Here is a 24,227-nt window from a genome sequence, read left to right as displayed (position 1 = left end):
GGTGGGGGAAGGAGGAAGGCCAGCAAGTGGGGTGACAGAGGTTAGGTCAGCATGCTGGGGGAGGGGGTCTGGCTGCAGGGAGCTGATCGTTGCTGTGGGAGGGAGGTAACTGTCGGGGGTGGGGGAGCAAGAGCTGGCGATCAGGGTGGGCCGGGGGCAGGGTGCGTAGGGTGGGGGTGCGTGTTTGGGCTTGCCCAGGTATGGTCGGCAGGCCAGTGATCGGGCCATTGGGGGCTCGGAGATGTGGGGATCACGAGGCTGGCCAGTGTTTGAGCTGGCCAGCAATCGGACGTCCGGCAGTGCGGGGCCGCTGCACATGTGCTGGCAAATCAGTGTGTGCACTGTGGCCCACTCAGCAGTATGCTGCCGGCCTCTCCAGCAGGAATAGGCCCCACTTCCAGCTTTATAATGATATACTGATGAGCGCTGCAGTGCACAGAGTGAGAGATTCTTCTCTGAACTCCCACTAAAAAACAGCATGAATCACTCCAGTATAACACTTAAAATTATTTTGGGAGAATTCTGGCTATCATTTCTGAAGTTTGACCTCATTGGATTTGTTTTTTATTTTCAGCTGCCCAATTGGACAAAGTTGGCTTTGATTTAGTAAAGAAATGCATTCGTGCCGTTGAAGAAAGAGGTAGCACAATTTTTTAAATTTGTTAATTTGCGTTAAAAATATTGGGCGGGATTCTCTGGCCTATTAGCCGTGTGTTTCTCAGTAGCGGGAGGTGGCATGCCATTCACTGGCGGCGGGATTCTCTGGTCCCACTGCCATCAATGGGATTTCCAGTTGAAATCTTTCTATGCTGCCGGGAAACCTGTGGGCAGGGGAGCACTGCCGACAGGACCAGAGAATTCTGCTGGCGTGAACAGCCAGAGAATTCCACTCGCTGTTTGCACACGGCTCCTGTACATGAAGCTCAACTATTATATTTTTGCACCCATCTGACATCACCTGTTGAATGACTGAAATTGAAGTGTTAAACTTTGGTAATTATTGTGACTCCATTGAAATTTAGCCGAAGAAAGTCAATGTAACTTGTAGCTCAACTAATCAGATTACAAAACAAATATTTTCAAAACCTTTTGCTTGCATTTTATCTTAATAACTGAAGTTTATAGTGTCTAATTTAAGCTCTAACATTTAAAGAAAGTAGTAATATTTGGTGAAACTTACCTATAGAAATCTTCTTGGCGTCTGTCATTTTTGGTAGTTTTCAAAAAACACACAAAATAAATTCTTTAGAATATCAGCAGAAAGCAGAAGGCCAATTTTACTATGATTTTGCTTATTGTGATGTTTAAATTGTGTTTCAAAGCTTGTAGCATTATCTCTTAGATGAATGCTTAGCAGTGCACTTTGTTAAAAAGCTGATATACTTTACAATATAGCTCTATTTGTAAACTTGCATGTGAAAGCATGCTTATATGGTATTTTCACATATACATTCACAGGTAAAGACACATAGCACTTTGCATATCCCAGAGCACTGCCATTGCATAAAAATTAGGAACAAGAGTAAGCCATTTTGCCCATTAAGTCTGCTCCAACATTTAATAAAATTATGGCTGATTTGACTGTGGCATGAACTCCACCTTCCTACCTGCCCCCATAACGTTTGACTTCCATTATCAAACTCAGCCTTGCATTTAATCAATGATCCAGCCTCCAATGCTGTCTGTGGAAGAGAATTCTGAAGACCGATGACCTGTCTGAAACAAGAAATCCCTCCTGTCTCCCTTGACATGGGAGACACTAACTGTGCCCTCTAGTTCTAGGCTGAAGCAACAAATTTTCAGCATCTACCATGTCATGCCCATCAGAATTTTTTTATGTTTCATTACCCTCATTCTTTTAAAATGTAGTGAGCACAGGCCTGACATGCAAAACCTTTCCTCATAAGAAAACCCTTTCACCCCAGGAATAGGCCTAGTGAACCTTCTCTGAACTACTTCCAGTGCAAATAACTTCTTCCTTACGTAAGGAGACTAAAACTCTATACGGTACTCCATGTGTAATCTCACCAATGCCCTGTACTGTGAATGCATAACTTCTGTGTTTTTAAACTTCATTCCTCTTGCAATGAAGGCTAACGTTCATCATTTGCCTTCCTAAGTAATTGCTGTCCCTGCACACAAACCTTTTATGATTCATATATAAAGGCACCCATATTCCTCTGTATTGCGTTTCGCATTTTCATGCAAAAGTGGACAGCATCATGCTGCCAAATATTTTGCCCTGTCACTTAAGTTATCAATATCACTTTGCAGATCCTTGGACCTGAATTTTTGCTCCTGAGGTGGGTAGCGCCAGTTGGGAAATTTCCTAGTTTGTTGCACCCATCTCGGGAGGAACTCCATTGAATGGTGGGATCTTTGTTCTGGGGAGGGTAAGTGGCTCGTCACAAGTGGCCAGAAGAGCTCGAGTTCCAGTTATTTGTTCATATTTTAGGATATCTAGCTCTAACCCTGACACCCACCCACGATTTCTCAACCATGCTAACCATCCTAGTGGCCCTTCATACCTTTCCAGCCAACTCATGTCCCCCCATCCATCCCCCACAGGCCTTCATATCCTCCATTTCAACCGTTATAGATTGTGGAAAGCAACCAAGCATTAATAATGACATAATGATAGCACTTGGGTATTGTCAACAAACAACTATTGTAACTACCAGATCAAAGATTTATTTAACCTCTCCTGGACACAAATTGCCTGTTTTTTAGGGCTGAGGGTTAAATAGCTTCACAATTTAATAGTTCTACAGACCTTCGTGCTTCAACAGTATTTACATCTTCTCCAAAAATTCATAACTCTCACGCTGCGACTTAGGGCCTTTCTATGGCAAAAATGAAAGTCTGAATTTTTTGGAACATAAGAACATAAGAAATAGGAGCAGGAGTAGGCCACCTAGCCCCTCGAGCCTGCCCTGCCATTCAATAAGATCATGGCTGATCTGTCATGTCTCAGTTCCACATTCCCGCCCTCTCCCCATAACCCTTAATCCCCTTGCCTATCAAAAACCTATCAAACCACGTCTTAAAAATATTTAGCGAGGCAGCCTCCACCACTTCAACGGGCAGAGAATTCCAGAGATTCACCACCCTTTGAGTGAAGAAGTTCCTCCTCAACTCCGTTCTAAACTGCCCCCCCCTTTATCTTGAGGCTGTGCCCTCTAGTCCTACTGTCCTTTGAGCAGGAAGAGCCTCTCCACCTCTATCCTATCCATCCCATTCACCATCTTATACGTCTCAATGAGATCTCCCCTCATTCTACTAAACTCTAACGAGTACAAGCCTAGTTTGTTCAGCCTCTCCTCATAGTTCAACCCCCTCAACTCCGGTATCAGCCTAGTAAACCTCCTCTGCACTCCCTCCAAGGCCAAAATATCCTTGCGTAAGTGCGGCGACCAAAACTGCACAGTACTCCAGCTGCGGCCTCACCAGTGCCCTATACAGCCGCAACAAGACCTCCCTACTTTTATATTCAATCCCCCTCGCAATGAAGGCCAGCACCCCATTCGCCTTCCTGACCACCTGCTGCACCTGCAGGCTGGGTTTTTGCGACTCATGCACAAGGACCCTGAGGTCCCTCTGCACTGTTGCATGCTGCAGTTTTTCGCCATGTAAGTAATAATCCTTCCTACCATTATTCCTATCAAAGTGGACAACCTCACATTTGCCAACATTAAATTCCATTTGCCAGTTCCTGGCCCATTCGCCCAGCCTATCTAGATCCTTCTGCAGACTTTCCACACCCTCCGCACAATTTGCCATTCCACCAATCTTGGTGTCATCAGCAAATTTCGACACCATACACTTGGTTCCCTTTTCCAGATCATCTATATAAATGGTAAATAGCTGAGGCCCCAGCACCGACCCCTGGAAGATGGGATCTTCCTTCTTACCATCCAGAGAATTGGCAGGGAACACATCTTTGCTGACTGAATGCCCCACAACAACTTCACATTCAAATCTGACTGGCCAGCATCTCTTCAGCGATGAAAAATACAATGAACTGACTGAGCCTAAGGCTCGAGAATATTCCGTTAACCTAAAAGTTGAGGTTGAGTGGAAAATACCCTATAAGCAGCCAGTTATTGGGGCAAGGGCAGGCTGCCCAACCGAGGCCTTGCCACTCCAGCATAAAATTGCAGCATGGTCGTGCAGATGGGAACCCTAAGGGAGTCCAATTCCTTAAATTTCATATTCCCCTACTTACCTAAAAACCTGCCAGCAGGGCCGTCTGAAATTTTAGTTGGATCTATTTGAATTCAGTGCTGAATTCAGGTGACCCTGCTTAGTTTGGATTTTGCTTATATGTGAGTCATGCCATCTTTCAACTATGATGGAAATTGGTCTGTTGGATATGTGGATGAGATTTCTGGATCTGGGTCCTGCTTTCCAATGTGGAAGAACTGTGGAGTCTCCTCAACTCCATAAAACATCTGAGCTTTACATCATCCTTACAACTTGAATTCTTACCTGTCTTTTCATATGAATATACAAACAATACGAACCTTTGTACCAGAAAAATTGGGCGAAAGTAGTAGATCCCTTAGTGAAGTGGGCTCGAAGAGCTGAATTGCTTACTCTCGCTCCTAATGCCTAAAGTTGTCCAAGTATAAACAGTAAATAGTTGAGGCTCCACCAGTCATTCTGCATTATTCCACTCGTCACTGTCTACCAACCTGAAAATGGCTCATTTATTCCAACTATTTCATGTTAGTTAGCAGGTACTCTACTCATGCAAATATATCACCCCCAACACTGAGCTCTTATTTTATGCAGTAACCATTTTATGTAGCACCTGATCAAATCTTTTGAAAATCCAAAAATACTACATCTGCTAGTTCCCCTTTATCCACCCCACTTATTACATCTTCAAAATATTCTAATAAATTTGTTAAATACAATTTCTTTTCACAAAAGCATGTTAACTCTGATTGTATTATGATTTTCCATATGTCCTGCTACCACCTCCTTTAATAATGTGTTCTAGAATTTTCCCTATGGGAGATGTCAGGCTAACTGACCTATAGTTTCACGCTTGAAACTTCCCACCTTGCTTGAAAAATGGTGTTATATTTGTGGCTTTCAGTGCACGGGGGCCTTTCCAGAATCTAAAGAATTTTGGAAGATTACAATCAATGCATTTACTATCTCTGCATCCACTTTGCAGGCCAGATCCGAGGGAGTTGCGAGCTTTTAATCCCCTTAGTTTTTCTTGTACTTTTTCTGCCGTGATCATGATTGTTTTAAGTTGCTCTCCCCATGTTGCTCCCTGCCTTTGCATGCTTTTTGTGTCTTTAATTGCAAAGTGATACAAACTAATTTTTCAATGTCTCTGCCATTTCCCTTTTTAATAATTCTACAGTGTTATCCTCTTAGGGACCAATTCTCACTTTTAACTATTCTTCCCTTTTATATACTTGTAGAAGCTTGTGTTTTTGTACATTGTACTGGTTTTCCTCTTTGTTTTTTCAGTCAGTAACATGTGGATATGAATATACAAAGCTACCTTAATAAACAGGCATGAATATATGAATATATAACCAATCTAAAGTGCTTAAAACATGTTTTTAAAAAAAACTAATTTAAATTGCAGCTGGTAATTGTAGATGGATGATAATTGTAGATTTCACAAGCAGTAATGGTAAAAACTTAGCAACAGTATTTTTCCCCTCTACCTTAAAACAGGTATAAATGAGCAGGGCCTATACCGAATAGCTGGTGTCAACTCCCGAGTTCAGAAACTATTAGGTTTACTAATGGGTAAGTACTAGTTTTGATTTCCCTTTCTATTTGTGCACGTCAAAAAATGGCAAGTTCAACTTATGTTTTTACGTAACTCAAATTGTATATCTCATACCCAATCTGTGCCTTCTAGGTTGTAAAAATGGGACTGTTAAATCTGTTTGTGCAGAAGCTCCCAAACAAACTGGGAAATATTTAGTGGGATATGTGGGCACAATCTGTAATCTGGGTGTAAATTGCATGAGTTTCCTGAACTGAAGTTGTGGGCGATGTTTCCATTCATTTATTTGAATAATTAAAAACAGTTTTCCATAAACCAGTACAATCAGGCTGCATTTTAAACTATTTTTCCCCTTGCATTAAAAATTATCTCGATATTTCAGAAGTGGTAGCCTGGTGCAGTTTTATTAATACACAATCAGAATTGTTATGTGCAGAAGGAGGTCATTTGGCCTATCATGCCTGCACAGCTGAGAACTTGCTTTGAATAAAAAGCCTTCTTCATGGGAGTCTTGACCACCACCTCCAAGCAAACTGATTTTAAATAACTGGAAGTACTTCTTAAAATAATCTATACATAACATTGGTGCATAGTTATTTAAATTTTAAAAACTTTTACATGTACAGCAAAATAGCACCAAGAGCTTACAAAAGGGCTGACAAAGGGAAGTAGAAACTGTTATAGTATTATCATTGGCACATTAAGCATCTTCCTATTTGAATTTGTATATTGATGTTTTTGAAGCTGTTCTTGAGTCAGTACGTGATAACGTCATTAAAAAGTTTAAAGGAGTTCAAATTAAGTTTTAAGAACACAAAATAAGAGTATAACATAGGATTAGAGGGAATGGTGGGGACAGCATGCAAGAAGTTGCCTCGCTCCAGTGTCATCTTTTAACCATACAACATCAGAACAAAAGACAAGTTAGTAGCACCATGACTTTGTTTGAGACTATCAGTGAGTTTCATAGAATTCAACAGTAAGAAAGAGGCCATTCAGCCCATCGAGTCTGCACCAACCACAAGCCCACCCAGGCCCTATCCTCATATCCCTATATATTTACCCACTAATCCGTCTAACCTGTGCATCCCTGGACACTAAGGGGCAATTTAGAATGGCCAATCAACCCAGCCCACACATCTTTGGACTGTGGGAAGAAACCAGAGCACCTGGAGGAAACCCATGCAAACACAGGAAGAATGTACAAACTCTACACAGACAGTGACCCGAACCGGGATTTGAACTGAGGTCCCTGGAGCTATGAAGCAGCAGTGCTAACCACTGTGCTACCATGCCACCCTCTGAATGTGAGTGGTTGTTTGTGGAAGAGGATGGGACTGAATATGTGGAAAGATTGGAGCACTTTTTTTTGGTGAATGAAATTACAGAAAACGCTCAAAAGTGCCCAATTCTTCTGTGTCTGTGAGAGGCAAGGACTTACAAACTAATGAGAAATTTATCAACACCACTGAAACAGGGGTGGGAGGAAAACATTTCATTTGTGGATTTAGTTGCAGTAGTTCAGAATCATCATAATCCTAAGCCCTCAGTGATTGACCAGCAATTCAAGTTCCATTATCATTTTTGTAGGGTGGGACAATCTGGAGCTAACTTTGTTGCTGAATTAAGACAACTCTCTGAACATTGAGAGTTTGGGGTAGTGTTGGAGGATACGCTCCAGGATAGAATAGTTTGTGGCATTAATGAGGACAGCATACTGTGTCATCTGTTGGGTGAAGCAACACTGACTTTCAAGAAACATAAGAACATAAGAAATAGGAGCAGGAGTAGGCCATCTAGCCCTTCGAGCCTTCCCCGCCATTCAATAAGATCATGGCTGATCTGAAGTGGATCAGTTCCACTTTCCTGCTTTCTCCCCATAACCCCTAATTCCCCTGTCTATCAGAAACCTATCTACCTGTGACTTAAATATATTCAGTGAGGTAGCCTCCACTACTTCAATGGGCAGAGAATTCCAGAGATTCACCACCCTTTGAGTGAAGAAGTTCCTCCTCAACTCTGATCTGAACTGCCCCCCACTTGTCTTGAGGCTGTGCCCTCTAGTCCTGCTATCCTTTCTAAGCGGGAAGAATCTCTGTACCTCTACCCTATCTATCCCCTTCATTATCTTATATGTCTCTACAAGATCCCCCCTCAGCCTTCTAAACTCTAATGAGTACAGACCCAGTTTGTTCAGCCTCTCTTCATAGGCTAACCCCCTCATCTCCAGTATCAGCCTAGTGAACCTTCCCTGCACTCCCTCCAAGGCCAATATATCCTTCCGCAAGTGTGGCAACCAAAATTGCACACAATACTCCAGCTGTGGCCTCACCAGTACCCAGAGGAGGTTTACTAGGCTGATGCCGGAGTTGAGGGGGTTGAGCTATGAGGAGAGGCTGAATAAACTAGTCTTGTACTCGTTAGAGTTTAGAAGAATGAGGGGAGATCTCATTGAGACGTATAAGATGATGAATGGGATGGATACGATAGAGGTGGAGAGACTCTTCCCGCTCAGAAAGGACAGTAGGACTAGGGGGCACAGCCTCAAGATAAAGGGGGGGGCAGTTTAGAACAGAGTTGAGGAAGAATTTCTTCACTCAAAGGGTGGTGAATCTCTGGAATCCTCTGCCCGTTGAAGTGGTGGAGGCTACCTCGCTAAATATTTTTAAGAAGCGGGTTGATGGGTTTTTGATAAGCGAGGGGATTAAGGGTTATGGGGAGAGGGCAGGAATGTGGAACTGAGCCATGACAGATCAGCCATGATCTTACTGAATGGCAGGACAGGCTCGAAGGGCCAGATGGCCTACTCCTGCTCCTATTTCTTATGTTCTTATGTTCTGTACAGTTGCAGCAAGACCTCCCTGCTTTTATATTCTATTCCCCTTGCTATAAAGGCCAACATTCCATTCACCTTCTAGAGAAAGCTCTAGAAATTTCTCAGGGACTGGAAATAGCTCCCAGTAATGCAAAAGATATTCAAAAGGCCAATGGTTTTGCACAGGCAGATGCAGTGCATCAAATGAGAAAAGAGGCAGCAAACAAAAGAATGAAAACAATGGAGTGTTTCAGGTGTGGGGGAACACACTACACAAATAATTGCAAATTCATGGATACTATGCTGTCACAGTTGGAACAAAAAAGGGCATTTGGCCAAAAAGTGCAGGGGTACTAAGAGCAGGTCAAAGGCTGAGCAGGGCGATTCAAATTCAGTCAGCCTCAGCTCAGTCATATCACCTGGGAAGCATAGAGCAGGAAAAGGAGTAGTCTTATAACATGTTTAAAGTGGGTGAGGTGTGCGTGGAACCTTTCTATAGTGCCACATTGGAGGTTTTTGAAAGGAAATTAAGATGGAGGTGGACATAGGAGCCTTTGCATCTGTAATCATTCAGAAATATCCTGAGGTTTTCAGTAATGAACTGGGCCATTGCGGGGCACCACAGTTAAGCTTTTGTAGATTCTCAGGCTACTCCTCACTTTTTCAAGCCCAGAACAATGTCCTGTGCTGTGACGGTCAATCTGGAGGAGGGGTTGGAGCTGCTGCAGAGACTTGGAATCATTGAGCCCATTCAGTTTTCATGCTGAGCAGACCCAGTCGTCTTAAAAGTGATGACACTGTGCGCATATGCAGTAATTACAGACTCACCATCAATCAGGCCTCCAAGCTGGATGCTTACCCACTGCTGCAGGTAAAGAATCTGGTTTCTATCCTTGCAGAAGGCAAGACTTTTTCAAAATTTGACAGGAGCCATGCCTACCAGCAACTTTTATTAGAGGAGGACTCAAAACAGTATGTTATAATCAACACTCAAAGGTTTGTACAGGTGCAACCACCTGGTTTTCAGACTGTCCTCCAGTCCAGCGATTTTTCAGAGGACAATCTGTTGCAGGGGATTCCTCACGTAGCAGGTTGCTTAAATGATGTGCTGATCACAGGGAAAACTGAGGAGGAGCACCTTAGCAACAAGAATCAGGTGTAAAGGAGATTTTAACAAGTGGGGATGAGCCTGAAGTGAAGCAAGTCAATCTCCCAGGCACAGACTGTGGAATATCCAGGTCACAAAATCACAGTGCAGGGTCTGTCCCCTGTGGAAGACAAAGATCAAGGAAACTCCGAACTGCAGAAGTGTATCCAAGCACAGGTCATTTCTGGGCATGATAAATTACTACAGAAAGTTTCTACCAAACTGTTCAATGGTGTTAGCACCACTGTATCTACTACTTCACAAAGAGACTCAATGGAAGTGGAAGCCAGCTCAAAAGAAAGCTTTCAAGGACGTAAAAGCACTGCTACAATCAGCCATTCTACTTGTTCACTTTGATCAGGACAGAAAGTTCATTCTGACATGTGATGCCTGTGATGTCTCATCCTACAACATGGAGGCAGTACTCTCTCATCTGATGGAGGATTGGTCAGAAAAACCCACTGGATTGGCATCACGTATGCTGTTTATCAGGAGACTGTTAAATAAGTTAAGTGCCCACGGTGTTAAGGGTAAGATCCTGGTGTGGATAGAGGATTGGTTGACTGGCAGAAGGCAGAGAATAGGGATAAAGGGGTCTTTCTCAGGACCGGTGACTAGTGGTGCCTTAGGGGTCAGTGCTAGGACACAACTTTTCACAATTTGCATTAACGATTTGGAGGAAGGAACTGAAGACACTTGCTAAGTTTGCAGGTAATACAAAGATATGTAGAGGGACAGGTAGTAGTATTGAGGAAGCAGGGGGGCTGCAGAAGGACTTAGGCAGGTTAGGAGAGTGGGCAAAGAAGTGGCAGATGGAATACAATGTGGAAAAATGTGAGGTTATGCACTTTGGAAGGGGGAATGGAGACAGACTGTATTCTAACTGGGAAAATGCTTAGAAAATCAGAAACAAAGGGCCTTGGGAGTCATTGTTCAAGATTCTCTTAAGGTTAACGTGCAGGTTCAGTTGGCAGTTAAGAAGACAAATGCAATGTTAGCATTCATGTCCAGAGGGCTAGAATACAAGAGCAGGGATATACTTCTGAGGCTGTATAAGGCTCCGCTCAGACTCCATTTGGAGTATTGTGAGCAGTTTTGGGTCTCATATCTAAAGGAGGATGTGCTGGCCTTGGAAAGGGTCCAGAGGAGGCTCACAAGAATGATCCCTGGAATGAAGAGCTTGTGGTATGAGAGACGGTTGAGGAACCTGGGTCTGTACTCTTTAGGGTTTATAAAGATGAGGAGGATCTTATTTAAACTTACAGGATACTGTGAGGCCTGGACAGAATGTACGTGGAGAGGATGTTTCCTCCAGTAGGAAAAACTAGAACCAGAGGACACAACCTCAGGCTAAAGGGCCGATCCTTTAAAACACAGATGAGGAGGAATTTCTTCAGCTAGAGAGTGGTGAATCTGTGGAACTCTTTGCCACAGAAGGCTGTGGAGGCCAAGTCATTGAGTGTCTTTAAAACAGAGATAAATAGGTTCTTGATTAATAAGGGATCAGGGGTTATGGGGAAAAGGCAGCACAATGGGGATGAGAAAAAATCAGCCATGATTGAATGGCAGAGCAGACTCAATGGGCCGAGTGGCCTAATTCTGCCTTATGGTCTTATGTTGATAACAGCTGTGAAGGAATATTTGCAGCTAGTCAAGGAAGGTCTAGCCGTTGTTTTTGATGTGAAATATGTTCATCAGTACCTTAATGGCCGACCATTCACTGTATGTACACACAAGTCACTGATGAGCCTTTTTACTGAAGCCAGGTGCATTCCTCCCTTGATCTCAGTGAGAATACACTGCTAGGCTTTCACATTGTCAGCATATCAGTATAATATTGTGTACAGGTCAGGGAAGGACAAGGCAAATGCAGATGCACTGAGTCATCTCCCTTTATTGGACTGTCCACCAAGAATTATTTCCTCCAGAGACAATTTTCTTGCTGAAGAGACTTTCAGATTCTCCTGTGAATGTCAAACAGATTAAGCAGTGGACGGACCGGGACCCTGTTCTATCCCAGGTCAAGAGATTCCTTTTACAGGATTCGCTTGGTTTCATTTTGAGGGTAGAGAGTAGATGTTCCATCCCCTGGTCATTCTCAAGTCTTGGATGAAGTTCATTAGGGTCACCTGGGTGCCTCTCAAATGAAAAGTTTAGCAAGGTCGTACGTCTGGTGACCTAATATGGGTCAAGGTATTTGGACAACAACATGAAATCCTATTCTGCATGTCAGATTAACCAAAAAATGGTGCTACCTGCACCACTACACCCTTGGGTGTGGCCTGCCCATTCCTGCTCCAGGCTTTATGTGGATTTTGCAGGGACTTTAATGGATCATATATTTCTAGTCGTTGTGGACATGCATTATAAATGGCTGGAAGCAGGCATTATGGGCAATATCACAGCTCCCCTTACGATAGAGAAAATGCATCAAGTTTTAGCAACTCATGGCTTACCGAATTCTCTTGTCTCCAATAATGACGCAACATTTACGAGTGATTTGAATTCATGCAGAGGAAGGGGATACGCCGTGTGCAGTGCTTCTTTTCACCCAGTGGTTTAGCAGACACTGAAGGAAGGACAGAAGAGAATGACAAGCAGGACCCTCGGAACCAAGCTTTCTTGGTTCTTGTTCCAAAATTGTGTCATGCTACAATCAATGACAAGACTCTTCACCAGCTGAAATGCTGATGGACAGGCTGCGAAAGTTCACCTTGATCTGCTAAATCCAGATATCAAAACAAGAGTTGCTGCACCATTTACGCTTGAATAACAGCAGTTGCTAGCATCACTTTTGACAGCAAAATCTGGACCTATAAATTCGTAAAGCCATGAAATTACACTTTAGATAGGTTCAAAAAGATTGCAGCAGAGGAAAGGCATTGAATGAAACAGCAAGGACGAAGAGTTCAAACACGTCAGAAAATGACCTGGTTTAGTGGTTTTATTTGTCTTTTAACCATGTTGTATTTTCTGTATTTAAAAGGAGCAGCTGATGTAGATCTGGAGACTTCAACTGAATGGGAGATAAAAACTATTACCAGCACACTTAAGCATTACCTGAGGTAAGATCTTCAAGGGGAAAACGATATTCATTTCCATTTAACAAGTCTATAAATATGCAGATAGACTTCATTCAAACTTAAAAGTTTTGAAAGTAGTTTTCAGAGTTTGAGGTTCTTTACTGAAGAGACCTGTTTTGGGGAGTTGAAAATATTTATCACAAATTACAATTATAATATGTGTCTACAAATGTAGCACAAGACGGGTAAATAATGATGCATCTATCTGATCCTGAATCACTGGAGCTGGTTTTATTATGTAAGCTCAATGTATCAGTTTCTCATATCTGGACAGTTCTTTGCCTAAAATTTTGATTACTTTGTTTTTTTTTATGTAAAAAAGCTCATCTGTTTCTCTTTATGATGTTTTGCTGTAGAAAATCCACTTGGTTTCCTCCATTGCCATACATGATACTAAGAATGGAGCCAGGGATACAGTAGAACTTTCCACTGCTAAATTGAATGTTTTTATCAGTTTTTAATTTCAACAGTTTTGTGTTCTTTGGAGCTGATTGGTGAGAGATGGTGCCAAATATTAAACTAGTCATTCAGTCTAGGCAGTTCAGATGCCATTTAAGAGGTATTGGTGCTTCAATTTAAGAAAAGGTTGGCTAGGTGGGTGCATTTTGATGAGAAATTGCAGTAAGTTGACAATTTAATGAATTTCAATTTGTGAAATGCATTTTTATGAATAGCATAACTTGCTGACACCTGACATGTACAAAGCCGATTGCACTATGTCAAAACATCTGTTTTACTTGAAAAACAACCTGATGCATAAGGCTTTTTACCTATCCAGTACAAATTCCTACATCTGCATTGTATGCTGTTGGGCCTGAGAATTACTCTAAAATATTGATAGAATTGTATTATTTTTACAGGGACTTCAGCTGCATTGTAGCAAACAGATGTGAAATGTTCATGGTAGTGTAAAGATAGGTAACAAAAATATTTTCTGGAGTAAATTATTTATGCTTCAGATATTACGTTTCTGCAAAAACAAACATTAATCTATTATGGGTAAAAATGATTGGCTAGTTAATTCTACTCAGGGGTTTTAAATATTATGTAGGAGATGGAACGGGAGCAATTTTGTGGCCATGTTAGCCTCTGGCGCAAATCCTGTAATGGCTGCTAAATCTTGCAAAGGGCCAAAAACTGGATTTGTGCCTCACCCCCAGCATGAACTTGATTTAAATAAATTAACATATAATTACTAGAGTTGACACTAATATCCACCCACGATGCTTCTTTCCATCCCCTGGCAGCATGATGTCATGCTGGCGTGAATGACCACTAGTTTTCAAAAATGAAAATGAGAATTTACATTCAGCTGGAGTGGCGGCGTCTATACACGCCAGCAATGCTGGGAATCTGATTGGATGACGAATGGATTAAAAAAATTTTATTGCACTCATCAGGACAATTCATTAGAATATCAAATATAAAGAGAACAACAATTTGTATTTCTACGAAGGAAGTGCTGATTGGTTGGAAAGTAGATGCTCATTGAGAGATATTGCTACGGGGAATGCACCAGTTAACTAGCTTTGTTTAAATTCAAACCAGGCAGGGTTAACGCTAATCCTGGGGAATAAACCAGAGTATGTCTGTTTATTTTGTTTTGTAGTTACATGGTAAACAACAGGGCCCTGGAGTATTAATATATGTAGCTTCTAGCACACAAAAGTGCACCATGCTGTAAGCACATCTGATCATCTTAAATTGGTTGTCAGTATAATTCTTAGTGGAATCTGGAATGTTTAGCAAATGTTTGCTAATTATGGAATCACATTGAATGTTGGACATTGTGGTTTGAGTTTTGCAAGCAGAGGCTGGTTGGGTATAGCCTGAAGAGATTTGTATCGTAAATCCTTGCTCATTACAGTTGAAGTTTAATTTAGATTTCCTATTTAATTTGTATGTATCTCCATAGAATCGCTACAGTGCAGAAGGAGACCATTCAGCCCATGGAGCCTGCACCAACTGTCCAAAAGAACATTTTAGTTAGCGCTACACCACTCCACTCCTCCTCCCCCCCCCCAACCGCCACCACCACCACCATCTTTGAACACTTGGGGGCAATTTAGTATGGCCAGTCCATCAAACCTGCACATCTTTGGACTGTGGGGGGGAAGCTCAAGCATCTGGGAGGAAACCCACACAAACACAGGGAGAATATGCAAACTCCACACAGTCACCCGATTCTGGAATTGAACTTGGATCCCTGGTGCTGCGAGATAGCAGTATTAACCACTGTGTGCCACCCCAATTGCTGATACCGTCAGGTTTTGAAGTTTTGATGTAGGATTCAGCCACCAATGAGGAAACAAAATACAGCCTCATCTGGCCTCAAGTTTTTCATAAATTGGAGGACAGGCTGACAACAAGCACAAGTAGGACTGAGTTATCTGAGTTGGAGATAAGATTGCTAGGCTTGAGAACCCCTACACAGCCCTTGGATTGCAGATGGGCTATCTTCCTGCTGTTTGTATGTATGCAATTTGTTCGTATATAAATTATAGCTATGCAATGATCTCGCTGTATATGCTAAATTACATTATAATTTCATGTGGCACTGAACACCACAACAACTTGCGTTTATATTGTATCTTTTAACTTTGCTCACACAAACACAGCCACCTTGGTGTGAAAGCAAGGGCAGGATTTTCTGGCTGCACTCACCCCAAAACCAGAAAATATTGCCCAAGGTCAATAGTCTGCACCCCCACCTGCTATGATTCCTGTGATGGGCAGAACAGGAACATTTCCTCCATGTTATTCTGATTAAAATAAGAAAAACTAATGTTTGGTGAGCAAAATGTCTTAGTGCATTTTAGGCACTTGTCAAGATGCCTGCAACTTGTATGTTGTACTCAAAAAATGTGGTGATTTAATCTCTGTTCTTAGCTGATTTAAAATTATGATGGGTCATAGGATGTTTCATGCTGGAAGGAGATCAAAAGTGCTGGTATTAAATGTTGCCATTTTGCTGCTAGTCCAGTGTGTCCTGAGAACCCTGCAGGCTGAATTTAAATTGCCATTTTTTTCTGCCTGTTTCTGGCTACTGATTCTTAGCGAATCAAACTATTCCGAGTGAAAAGCAGCTCTCTATTGCAAGACAATGACCATCTGGAACTCATCTATTGTAAGAATCATGAATTTCTGAGCAATGAGTCCATCTCTATGGTGACTTACTGTGACCGCTGCTCATTGATTTTTTAAAAATCTTGCTTAAACTTATCCCAAGCAAAATAATCTGATTCTGAATATTGCATGAAATGTGACTGGAGGATATTAATAAATGAAATGTGTACATCAGGATGGTTTTTAAATTGATGCAGAAACATTTTCCTTGCTGCATTAAATTGCAGAATACCTCTGCCCGTTGAAGTGGTGGAGGCTACCTCGCTAAATATTTTTAAGAAGCGGGTTGATGGGTTTTTGATAAGCGAGGGGATTAAGGGTTATGGGGAGAGGGCGGGAATGTGGAACTGAGCCACGACAGATCAGCCATGATCTTATTGAATGGCGGGGCAGGCTCGAAGGGCTAGATGGCCTACTCCTGCTCCTATTTCTTATGTTCTTATGTTCTTAATACAAATGATGTCAATTTGCATGTATTTGCTAATTGTAATTTGTTTATAAATAATAATCAGGATCAGCTGTAAACTGTATTTGGTCATTACCTACCTTTGTCAAAATGTTGCTAAGATTGGAAAAATTAGATGTATCAAATGAAATCCAGTTTTGTGTCAAGTAATTGCTGAGTTATATGGTAGTTAATACATCAATAATGAGTACCAATGGAGGTAGAATGGAAAGAGTCAATTGTTAAAACCACAGTCTATGTTGATCATCTTCATCAGGACCACTTTGACGGAATTAATACATAGGTTAACACTCTTGATACTTTCTATTACCATATCAATTACCATATCTATTGTAAAGAAACATCATTCGAATAATGCATAAAAATTTTGCGTTAATTTGGGAGGAATTAAACAAGTTGTGATAAAAATGAAAGCGGTCAGTTTATAAACAGACCTACCTCAACAGAATATGTTCTACAGCACACTGAAATTTGTGTGGAACAATCGCTTATTGTGCTGCTTTCCCCAGTTATGCAGTTTAGGAAAATTACATTAGGTTGAAGATTTCAATTAATTCTCAATAAACCTTCAGTAATAATTGCCTGGTAGCCAGAATTTCCCAGGGGCCAATTCAAGAGTTCACCAAATCTACCCATCACTCCAACTGAAATACAAAAGACCATCCTCAAGCCAACAATGATGAGACATTTGTCATTACAGCAGAGTTACTCTGCCCTTGCAAGCCAATTTTTCAACTATTAAGAGATTGTTCCAGGAACTTAGTAACCAGAATAGGCCATTCAGTTCCTCAATCCCATTATGCCATTTAATTAGATCATGGCTAATGTTTCACATAGCTTCATTTTATCCACCTTCCCTCCTGTTCCATTAATACCCTTGTTGAACAAGAATTGAATTAATCTCAATTTGGAAATACTCTGATCTAAAATAATCAGCCAAGCTCATAATGTGGCTCATTTATATTTGTGACATGCATTCATACACAAGGACCCATTATTTGCAAACAAAAGGAATTTTTTAAAATTACCTGGAAGCTCAGAGAACCTGTAGTTCACTTTTTGCTTTCTCCATTGCATTGTTTTGGTCAAAGTTGACTTACCAGTCAGCAGCCTTTTTTATTGTTGTGATTGTTTGAAATTTGGCATTCTACCATTCATCCTGATTAGGGCAAGATGAAAAGCTTCAGCAACGTGTCTCTTTTCAGCAATATTCAAATTCTGACATCTTTCCTATGTGCAAGGTAAATGACCTCAAACTTCATGTAGAGTGAACTCCATCTGCCTAGTTTTGCTCACTCACTTAATGTTTCAACTTTCATTTGCGTTCTGTCCCTTCTTTTGTCAATGATGAACATGTGGAGATGCCGGTGTTGGACTGGGGTAAACACAGTAAGAAGTCATTGTAAAACTTCTTACAATATTGCATGTGCCAATGTGCTCAAGTCAAGTCAGTCAAAACTAAGTGCACCGGACGGAGCATGTCATTCATGTGCCTGACACCTGACTCTTGCAGCAACTAATTTACTTGGAACTCAGTTGTAGCAGGAGACTCCCAGGTTAACAGAAACATGCCCTCAAATCATTTCTGAAGAGGCCAAAGATCCCTGCCAACTCGTGGCTTGTGACCAATCAAATGGAAATAGTTTATCTGAGCAGGCAATGAACACATCGTGATACATTGTCAAGATCATGTTGTAACATTCAGTTTTGAGCAAATGGTGCTACTTTCATGAGGTCACATTATGAAAAGTCTTGCCAGTTATTTAAAGACTTTTTAAATTCATTATTAAATGTGAACATTGCTGTCAGTTATTACCTGTGAAGCAAGTGATGGGCTGCATTGTCCAACCATTTTAGTAGAGGTTGGTTGATTGAACAGGCAGTCTCAATGGGTTGAATGGCCTCCATCTCTGTTTTATCATTTTAAGATTCAATGAGCTGAATGCCTTGGTAGACCACTTCAAAGTAGCATAGAATCATCCGCATTGGTCTGGAGTCACATGGACCAGACTGAGTAAGGATGGCTGCTTTCCATTTGTACAGGACCTAGTTGAGTTTTAACTTTTGTTAAAGCTATCTTTATTTCCAGTTTACTTTACTATTTTTATTTCCAGTTTTCTTTACTAAGCTCAAATTCTCAAATTACTATGCCTAGACCTCAGGGTTACTAATTTTATAACATTCAGTGTTACTGCACATGTTGTAAATTAATCAGTTTTAAAATCAAAATCCTTCTGTTCAACATTAACTTTATGACGTTTCAAATTTTCTTTTAGGGTGCTTCCAGCTCCACTGATGACATTCCAACTACAACACAGCTTTATCAAAGCAGCCAGTAAGTACAGAACCTTACTCTACTAGATTAATGGAACTGCATAAATTAGTACAGCACATAGCGTGACTGGCATTTTAACCCATACCGTGCTGGATAAATGGGAATGGTTTGTGTATAGCAGAAGATTATGTAGAGTGCAACATTTGGTTGGACTATTAATTTTGCTTCTTCAAATAGGTCTTCTGTAATTTACAGACTAATTCTGTTTTGGCTATTCACCCATTACTTAGGACATTAAACAAGCCTTCACCTAATATTCTCACACTAACATGTCCAGTATCAAGTTGTGATTAGCGATGAGACCTGAAAATCTTGCCAGATCTCCCTCTTCTTTCCCAGGAGCACTTCATTCTGTCTAGCTGAGGTGAGATAAGATGAAACGGATTGGAGACTGAATCTGGGACTTTCCCAGGTTTACTGACTGGATGAGTCATTAGGGGAGCAGATTACAAAAGTTCAGAAAGGGAGGAGATATTGAGGCTGATTGTGATTTTTAATTTTTTTTATATTGAAGAAAATGTTAGAATTTTCTTACAAAACATCCAAAAAACTGTTCATCAATGGATAAAGTCTGCTGTATCATGCATTCTATCCAACCTACAGAATATCTTGAGAAAATTCTGCGCATATACTCCATATACCCGTGTACAGTTAATTAAGCAAAGTCCCAGAATATTCACGAAGCCTATGTATCCCCCGCTCTGGTGTGCTGCAAACTCTCTTCTCCTTTTCTCAGGTGGAAAGCAAACCAGTACAGAATATTGCAGCACCTGCACTAGCCTCTGTGGAATGCAGTGCTGATGCTAGCAAATATTTCTAGGCAGACAATTGTTCTGCTCTGTAGAGCTTTTGATCTCCTTTCATAGTATTTAAAAGCATTTCTAAACGTGCACCAGAACTTATTTTAATGTAAGCATGGAAAGCATTCAGGAATTTGGCATACCACAGACTATTTTAATGTCTTTATATTTTCTATCTTTGGTGACATGTGACTGTAGCCATGAAGGTAAGTTTTTAAACCCATGTAGCTGATAGCATTAGGCAAACTATTAGACCAATTGATTGCTTCAAAGGAATTTGCATTATTAAGCCTTCCTTTTCACCTGAAATCAGACTGACTTATTCATTTGGAAAATGAGTATCAAAGCATTCTTAAATGGAAATACCACTCTTAGGTTGAGATAAACTAGTGCCGGAATTCTCTGGTCTCATGCACCTCTCCACCATTGCCAGTGAGAACAGAGAATTTGGCACTCAGCCAAATCTCCATTCACAGCAGTGGAACCAGAGAATTCCAGCCATGAGCAAAGTTGGCGAATTCTGGCCCAGAAGTATTTTAATTCTATTTTTGACTTACACTAGAATTGGATCATCCAGAATCAAGATTGTCAGAGATTCACAAATATGTGCATCGGTTACCAGAGAAGAACAGAGCAATGCTGGAAATAACGATAAGACATTTGGCAAAGTAAGATAAAGCTCTTTGCTTTAGCTGGTTTGATTGGGTTTATGTCTCATTAAAGCTTTCACTGGCACTTGCTTTACAAAACACATACTTTTTTTCAGTAATAGTTGTTGAAGGTGATACAATAATGGAATGGGTGCTACCTATTTATTAATTTCTTTTGTGTACATTTAGTAGCAAATTATGACCCTATGGGCCCTATTTTGTCATTTTGATTTGAAATGCTGGGCGTCCTAGAAACTGGGAGTGTTTCAGATCTGACTCTTAGGCCCGTTCTCGCATCCCTACACACTCTGCCTACAAAAATATCAGCAATTCCAAATTGTGCTGCACAAGCCTGTGGGCAGAGCTTAAGTGCCCGAAACCCTGCAGCTCCAAATGACGCTTCCAACTGTGCATGCACAGAAACAATTAAATAATGCTGCTCCCCTGCCACATCCCTCCTGGATAATGCCTTCCCCTGGCCCACAAAGACACTGCCCCACCTCCACAACATTACTGACCCCTGATCTTCCCACCCCTCCGGCCACCCAGACTGAATGCAGGCCCCTTCCTTTCCTTCAGGCAGAGTGGCAGCGGACCCCCCCTTCCCCTGTACTGATACTGTTGTGTCTGATTTGCAGCTAAATTGCTTATATTTTAAAATAACTGACCAGTTTATAACCCCTTCCCCGCTATTGCTGTTCCCACTGGGGCTGCACCTGATCTGCACTGGCTGTTTTAGCAGCTTCAGCTACATCCTGATTTCTGGCTGGAGTGCTACTATCCTGGGTTTGCTGCTTCTGGATTTTATGGTGGCTCCAATTTTGTTGTCAGCTTTCTGCCCTGCACATCTCTTGGATCTTGCCAGGGAAATACCTTCATCAGTGTCTTCACTGACAGTCTTTCCTTCAAGTAGATTCTAGAATACACTCACTTGTCACACCTGTCTCCAAACTTGGACAACAGTTTGTTGATGCTCCAAGATGACTCCACCCTACTATTATTCAGGTTTTAATGCCTTCTAATCATTTCAGTTTAATGAGACAAACAAGAACAATAGTTGACTCTTTAATTCATGCAACAATTTATTTCCTTATTTAACACTTCTGATCCCAGCTGCAACTCATAATTCTCAACTGAACTTTAATTCTTATTTGAACATCAGCTTTAACTGAATATTAACTTGCATTATCTAACTTAAAATAGACACTACCAGTTTTAGAGAAGAACTGGCCAAATCCTTTCCAATGTTGAATCTATCTTTGTTATCTTCTGAGGAAAATTCCTTCAGGGTACTCTTACGATAGCTAATAAAGTTGTTGTTGGCAAACAAAGGACTACAATGTCTTTTATGTACAAATCCTCCACTTGCTTCCAGACACTGATCACATGGCTTGAAAATTCAATGGCATTACTAACAAACAACGCCATTCCACTTAGCTCAGACTGCATGTCCCACGCATAATGGCAATAAATTCAAGGCCACTATGCTCAAAAGTAAACAATTTCCCATATTTAGTCAATACAGGAAACTTCAGACCAGAGTGTTGCCTGCCTCACAGTCTGTTTTAACCCTTATACGGTGGACAATTAACTACAAGTAGACATCTTGTTAGTACAACCAATATTTATTTAAACCCACACCATCAATAATCACCCACCCAACCAACAATAAGTTATCTTACAGACGATACTAGAATTTCAGACCAATACAAGACCTTGACTTAACTTTGTGTGACTGGCAAGTACCCAAGCGGATATTGGCCTTTATCTGTGCATCGGTCTCAGTGGTCATCTGTGTAGTTTGGTCCTTTAGTCTGGTGTGGCACTCTGGCTCTGCTCTTTTTCCTTCCTTCTCGGGTGTGGTGGCTTTCCTCTTGCTGGCGATGTTCACCATTGTTGTAGCTTGTTTGTGGGGTCAGAGAGAGAGAGAGAAAGATTCCTGGATGTGCAGCACCCTTTATACCCCGTTTGGTTTCACACCCCTTTTTGGCCATTGCCAATCAGTTGATCAAGACATGATCACCCTGATTGAAAAGAGTCCAATCAGGTGCTACCACACCGATCTCTGGGTGTGTCCCTAACGGTCATGTCTGTAGGTGTTGGAGGCACATAGGTCACATCCCTTCCTCCTAAATAAGGATTCATGGTGCCCCTATGCCTGGCACACAACCCCCAGAAAGTCTCTTTCATCCTGGAGATGGCCCATATCCTGTTTATTCACTCATCAGGGTAACAGCCTGTTCATCTCTGTCTTTAAGCTGCAGCCTGTCAGTTTAGTATCTTGCCCAATTGTCCCAGAGTACTTTACAAAACGCCAGTTTAGCTGGCCCGTTTGGCTACATTAGGAACAATAGTTGACTCTTTAATTCATGCAACAATTTATTTCTTTGTTTAACACTTCTGATCCCAGCTACAACTCACAATTCTCAACTGAACTTTAATGCTTAACTGAACATCAGCTTTAACTGAATATTAACTTCAGTTATTTAACTTAAAATAGACACTACCAGTTTTAGAGAACTGGCCAAATCCTTTCCAATGTTGAATCTATCTTTGTTGTCTTCTCTGAGGAAAATTCCTTCAGGGCACTCTTACGATAGTTAATCGCTATAAAGTTGTCATTGGCAAACAAAGGGCTACAATGTCTTTTATGAACAAATCCTCCACTTGCTTCCAGAAGTCTCTTTGTCATCCAGCCAATTGTGTAACCAGAAACTGATCACGTGGCTTGAAAATTCAATGACGTTACTAACAAACAACGCCATTCCACTTAGTTCAGACTGCATGTCCCATGCGTAATGGCAATAAAATTCGAGGCCATTATGTCTGCTCGAAAGTAAACAACTTCCCATATTTAGTCAACACAGGAAACTTCAGACCAGAGTAACATTATGAGCTGCATCTGATTTTAATTATAAGTTGATCAAAGATCCCAGCATGATTTAACTCTGTCAGAATAGCGAGGGGGATTGAATATAAAAGTAGGGAGGTCTTGCTGCAGCTGTATAGGGCATTGGTGAGGCCGCAGCTGGAGTACTGTGTGCAGTTTTGGGCGCCGCACCTGCGCAAGGATATTTTGGCCCTGGAGGGAGTGCAGAGGAGGTTTACTAGGCTGATACCGGAGTTGAGGGGATTGAGCTATGAGGAGAGGCTGAATAAACTAGGCTTGTACTCGTTAGAGTTTAGAAGAATGAGGGGAGATCTCATTGAGACGTATAAGATGATGAATGGGATGGATAGGATAGAGGTGGAGAGACTCTTCCCGCTCAAAAAAGACAGTAGGACTAGGGGGCACAGCCTCAAGATAAAGGGGGGGCGGTTTAGAACGGAGTTGAGGAGGAACTTCTTCACTCAAAGGGTGGTGAATCTCTGGAATTCTCTGCCCGTTGAAGTGGTGGAGGCTGCCTCGCTAAATATTTTTAAGAAGCGGGTTGATGGGTTCTTGATAAGAGAGGGGATTAAGGGTTATGGGGAGAGGGCGGGAAAGTGGAACTGAGCCACGACAGATCAGCCATGATCTTATTGAATGGCGGGGCAGGCTCGAAGGGCTAGATGGCCTACTCCTGCTCCTATTTCTTATGTTCTTATGTTCTTAATAGCCATTTTCAAGCAATTATTGCCGTTATTCATCCATCTACACTACCTATGTCAACTTTATCCCACCATGAGGCTTGAAACTTAACTCTGGACATTTTTCTGTTGTTTTCTCTGTATTCTCTGCCAATAGCAGAATATATGTATTCTATTAATTTTATTGTAACCAGGCCAATAGATCGTCACTCTGTCTATATATTCTTTGCCTGTGCACCTCTCTCCACTTCACCTGATGAAGCTGCAGTGGTTTGAAAGCTTGTGATTTCAAATAAACCCATTGGACTATAACATGGCTTCTCATCTTGAGCATCAATAGGCAGTTTGCCAAGCAAGTGCCACTTGATGGGGGTGGCATGGTGGCACAGTGGTTAGTACTGCTGTTTCACAGTGCCAGAGACCTGGGTTCAGATTCAATGGGCCAAATGGCCTCTTTTGTTTTGTAGGGATTGT

The 24,227-nt window shown here is 41.5% G+C and overlaps 1 protein-coding gene across 5 annotated transcripts in view; it reads left to right on the top strand.

Annotated features, from left to right (window-relative positions):
- The window catches only part of LOC145351814 (rho GTPase-activating protein 26-like), a 170,651-nt gene that overhangs the window by 103,426 nt on the left and 42,998 nt on the right, over positions 1–24,227 (top strand). For all 5 annotated transcript variants that reach the window (XM_080201480.1, XM_080201476.1, XM_080201478.1 and 2 more), the window contains 5 exons: positions 575–640; positions 5,704–5,778; positions 12,710–12,788; positions 18,675–18,733; positions 20,096–20,201. In XM_080201480.1, coding sequence (XP_080057606.1) covers positions 575–640; positions 5,704–5,778; positions 12,710–12,788; positions 18,675–18,733; positions 20,096–20,201 — 385 coding nt within the window. The remainder of the gene's footprint in view (positions 1–574; positions 641–5,703; positions 5,779–12,709; positions 12,789–18,674; positions 18,734–20,095; positions 20,202–24,227) is intronic.

Source organism: Carcharhinus amblyrhynchos, chromosome 13, assembly GCF_965287045.1.
Source record: "Carcharhinus amblyrhynchos chromosome 13, sCarAmb.v2.hapA, whole genome shotgun sequence".
NCBI classification, from domain to species: Eukaryota; Metazoa; Chordata; class Chondrichthyes; order Carcharhiniformes; family Carcharhinidae; genus Carcharhinus; species Carcharhinus amblyrhynchos.
Note: the sequence above shows the minus strand (reverse complement) of the source record. Positions and strands in the feature narration are given on the sequence as shown.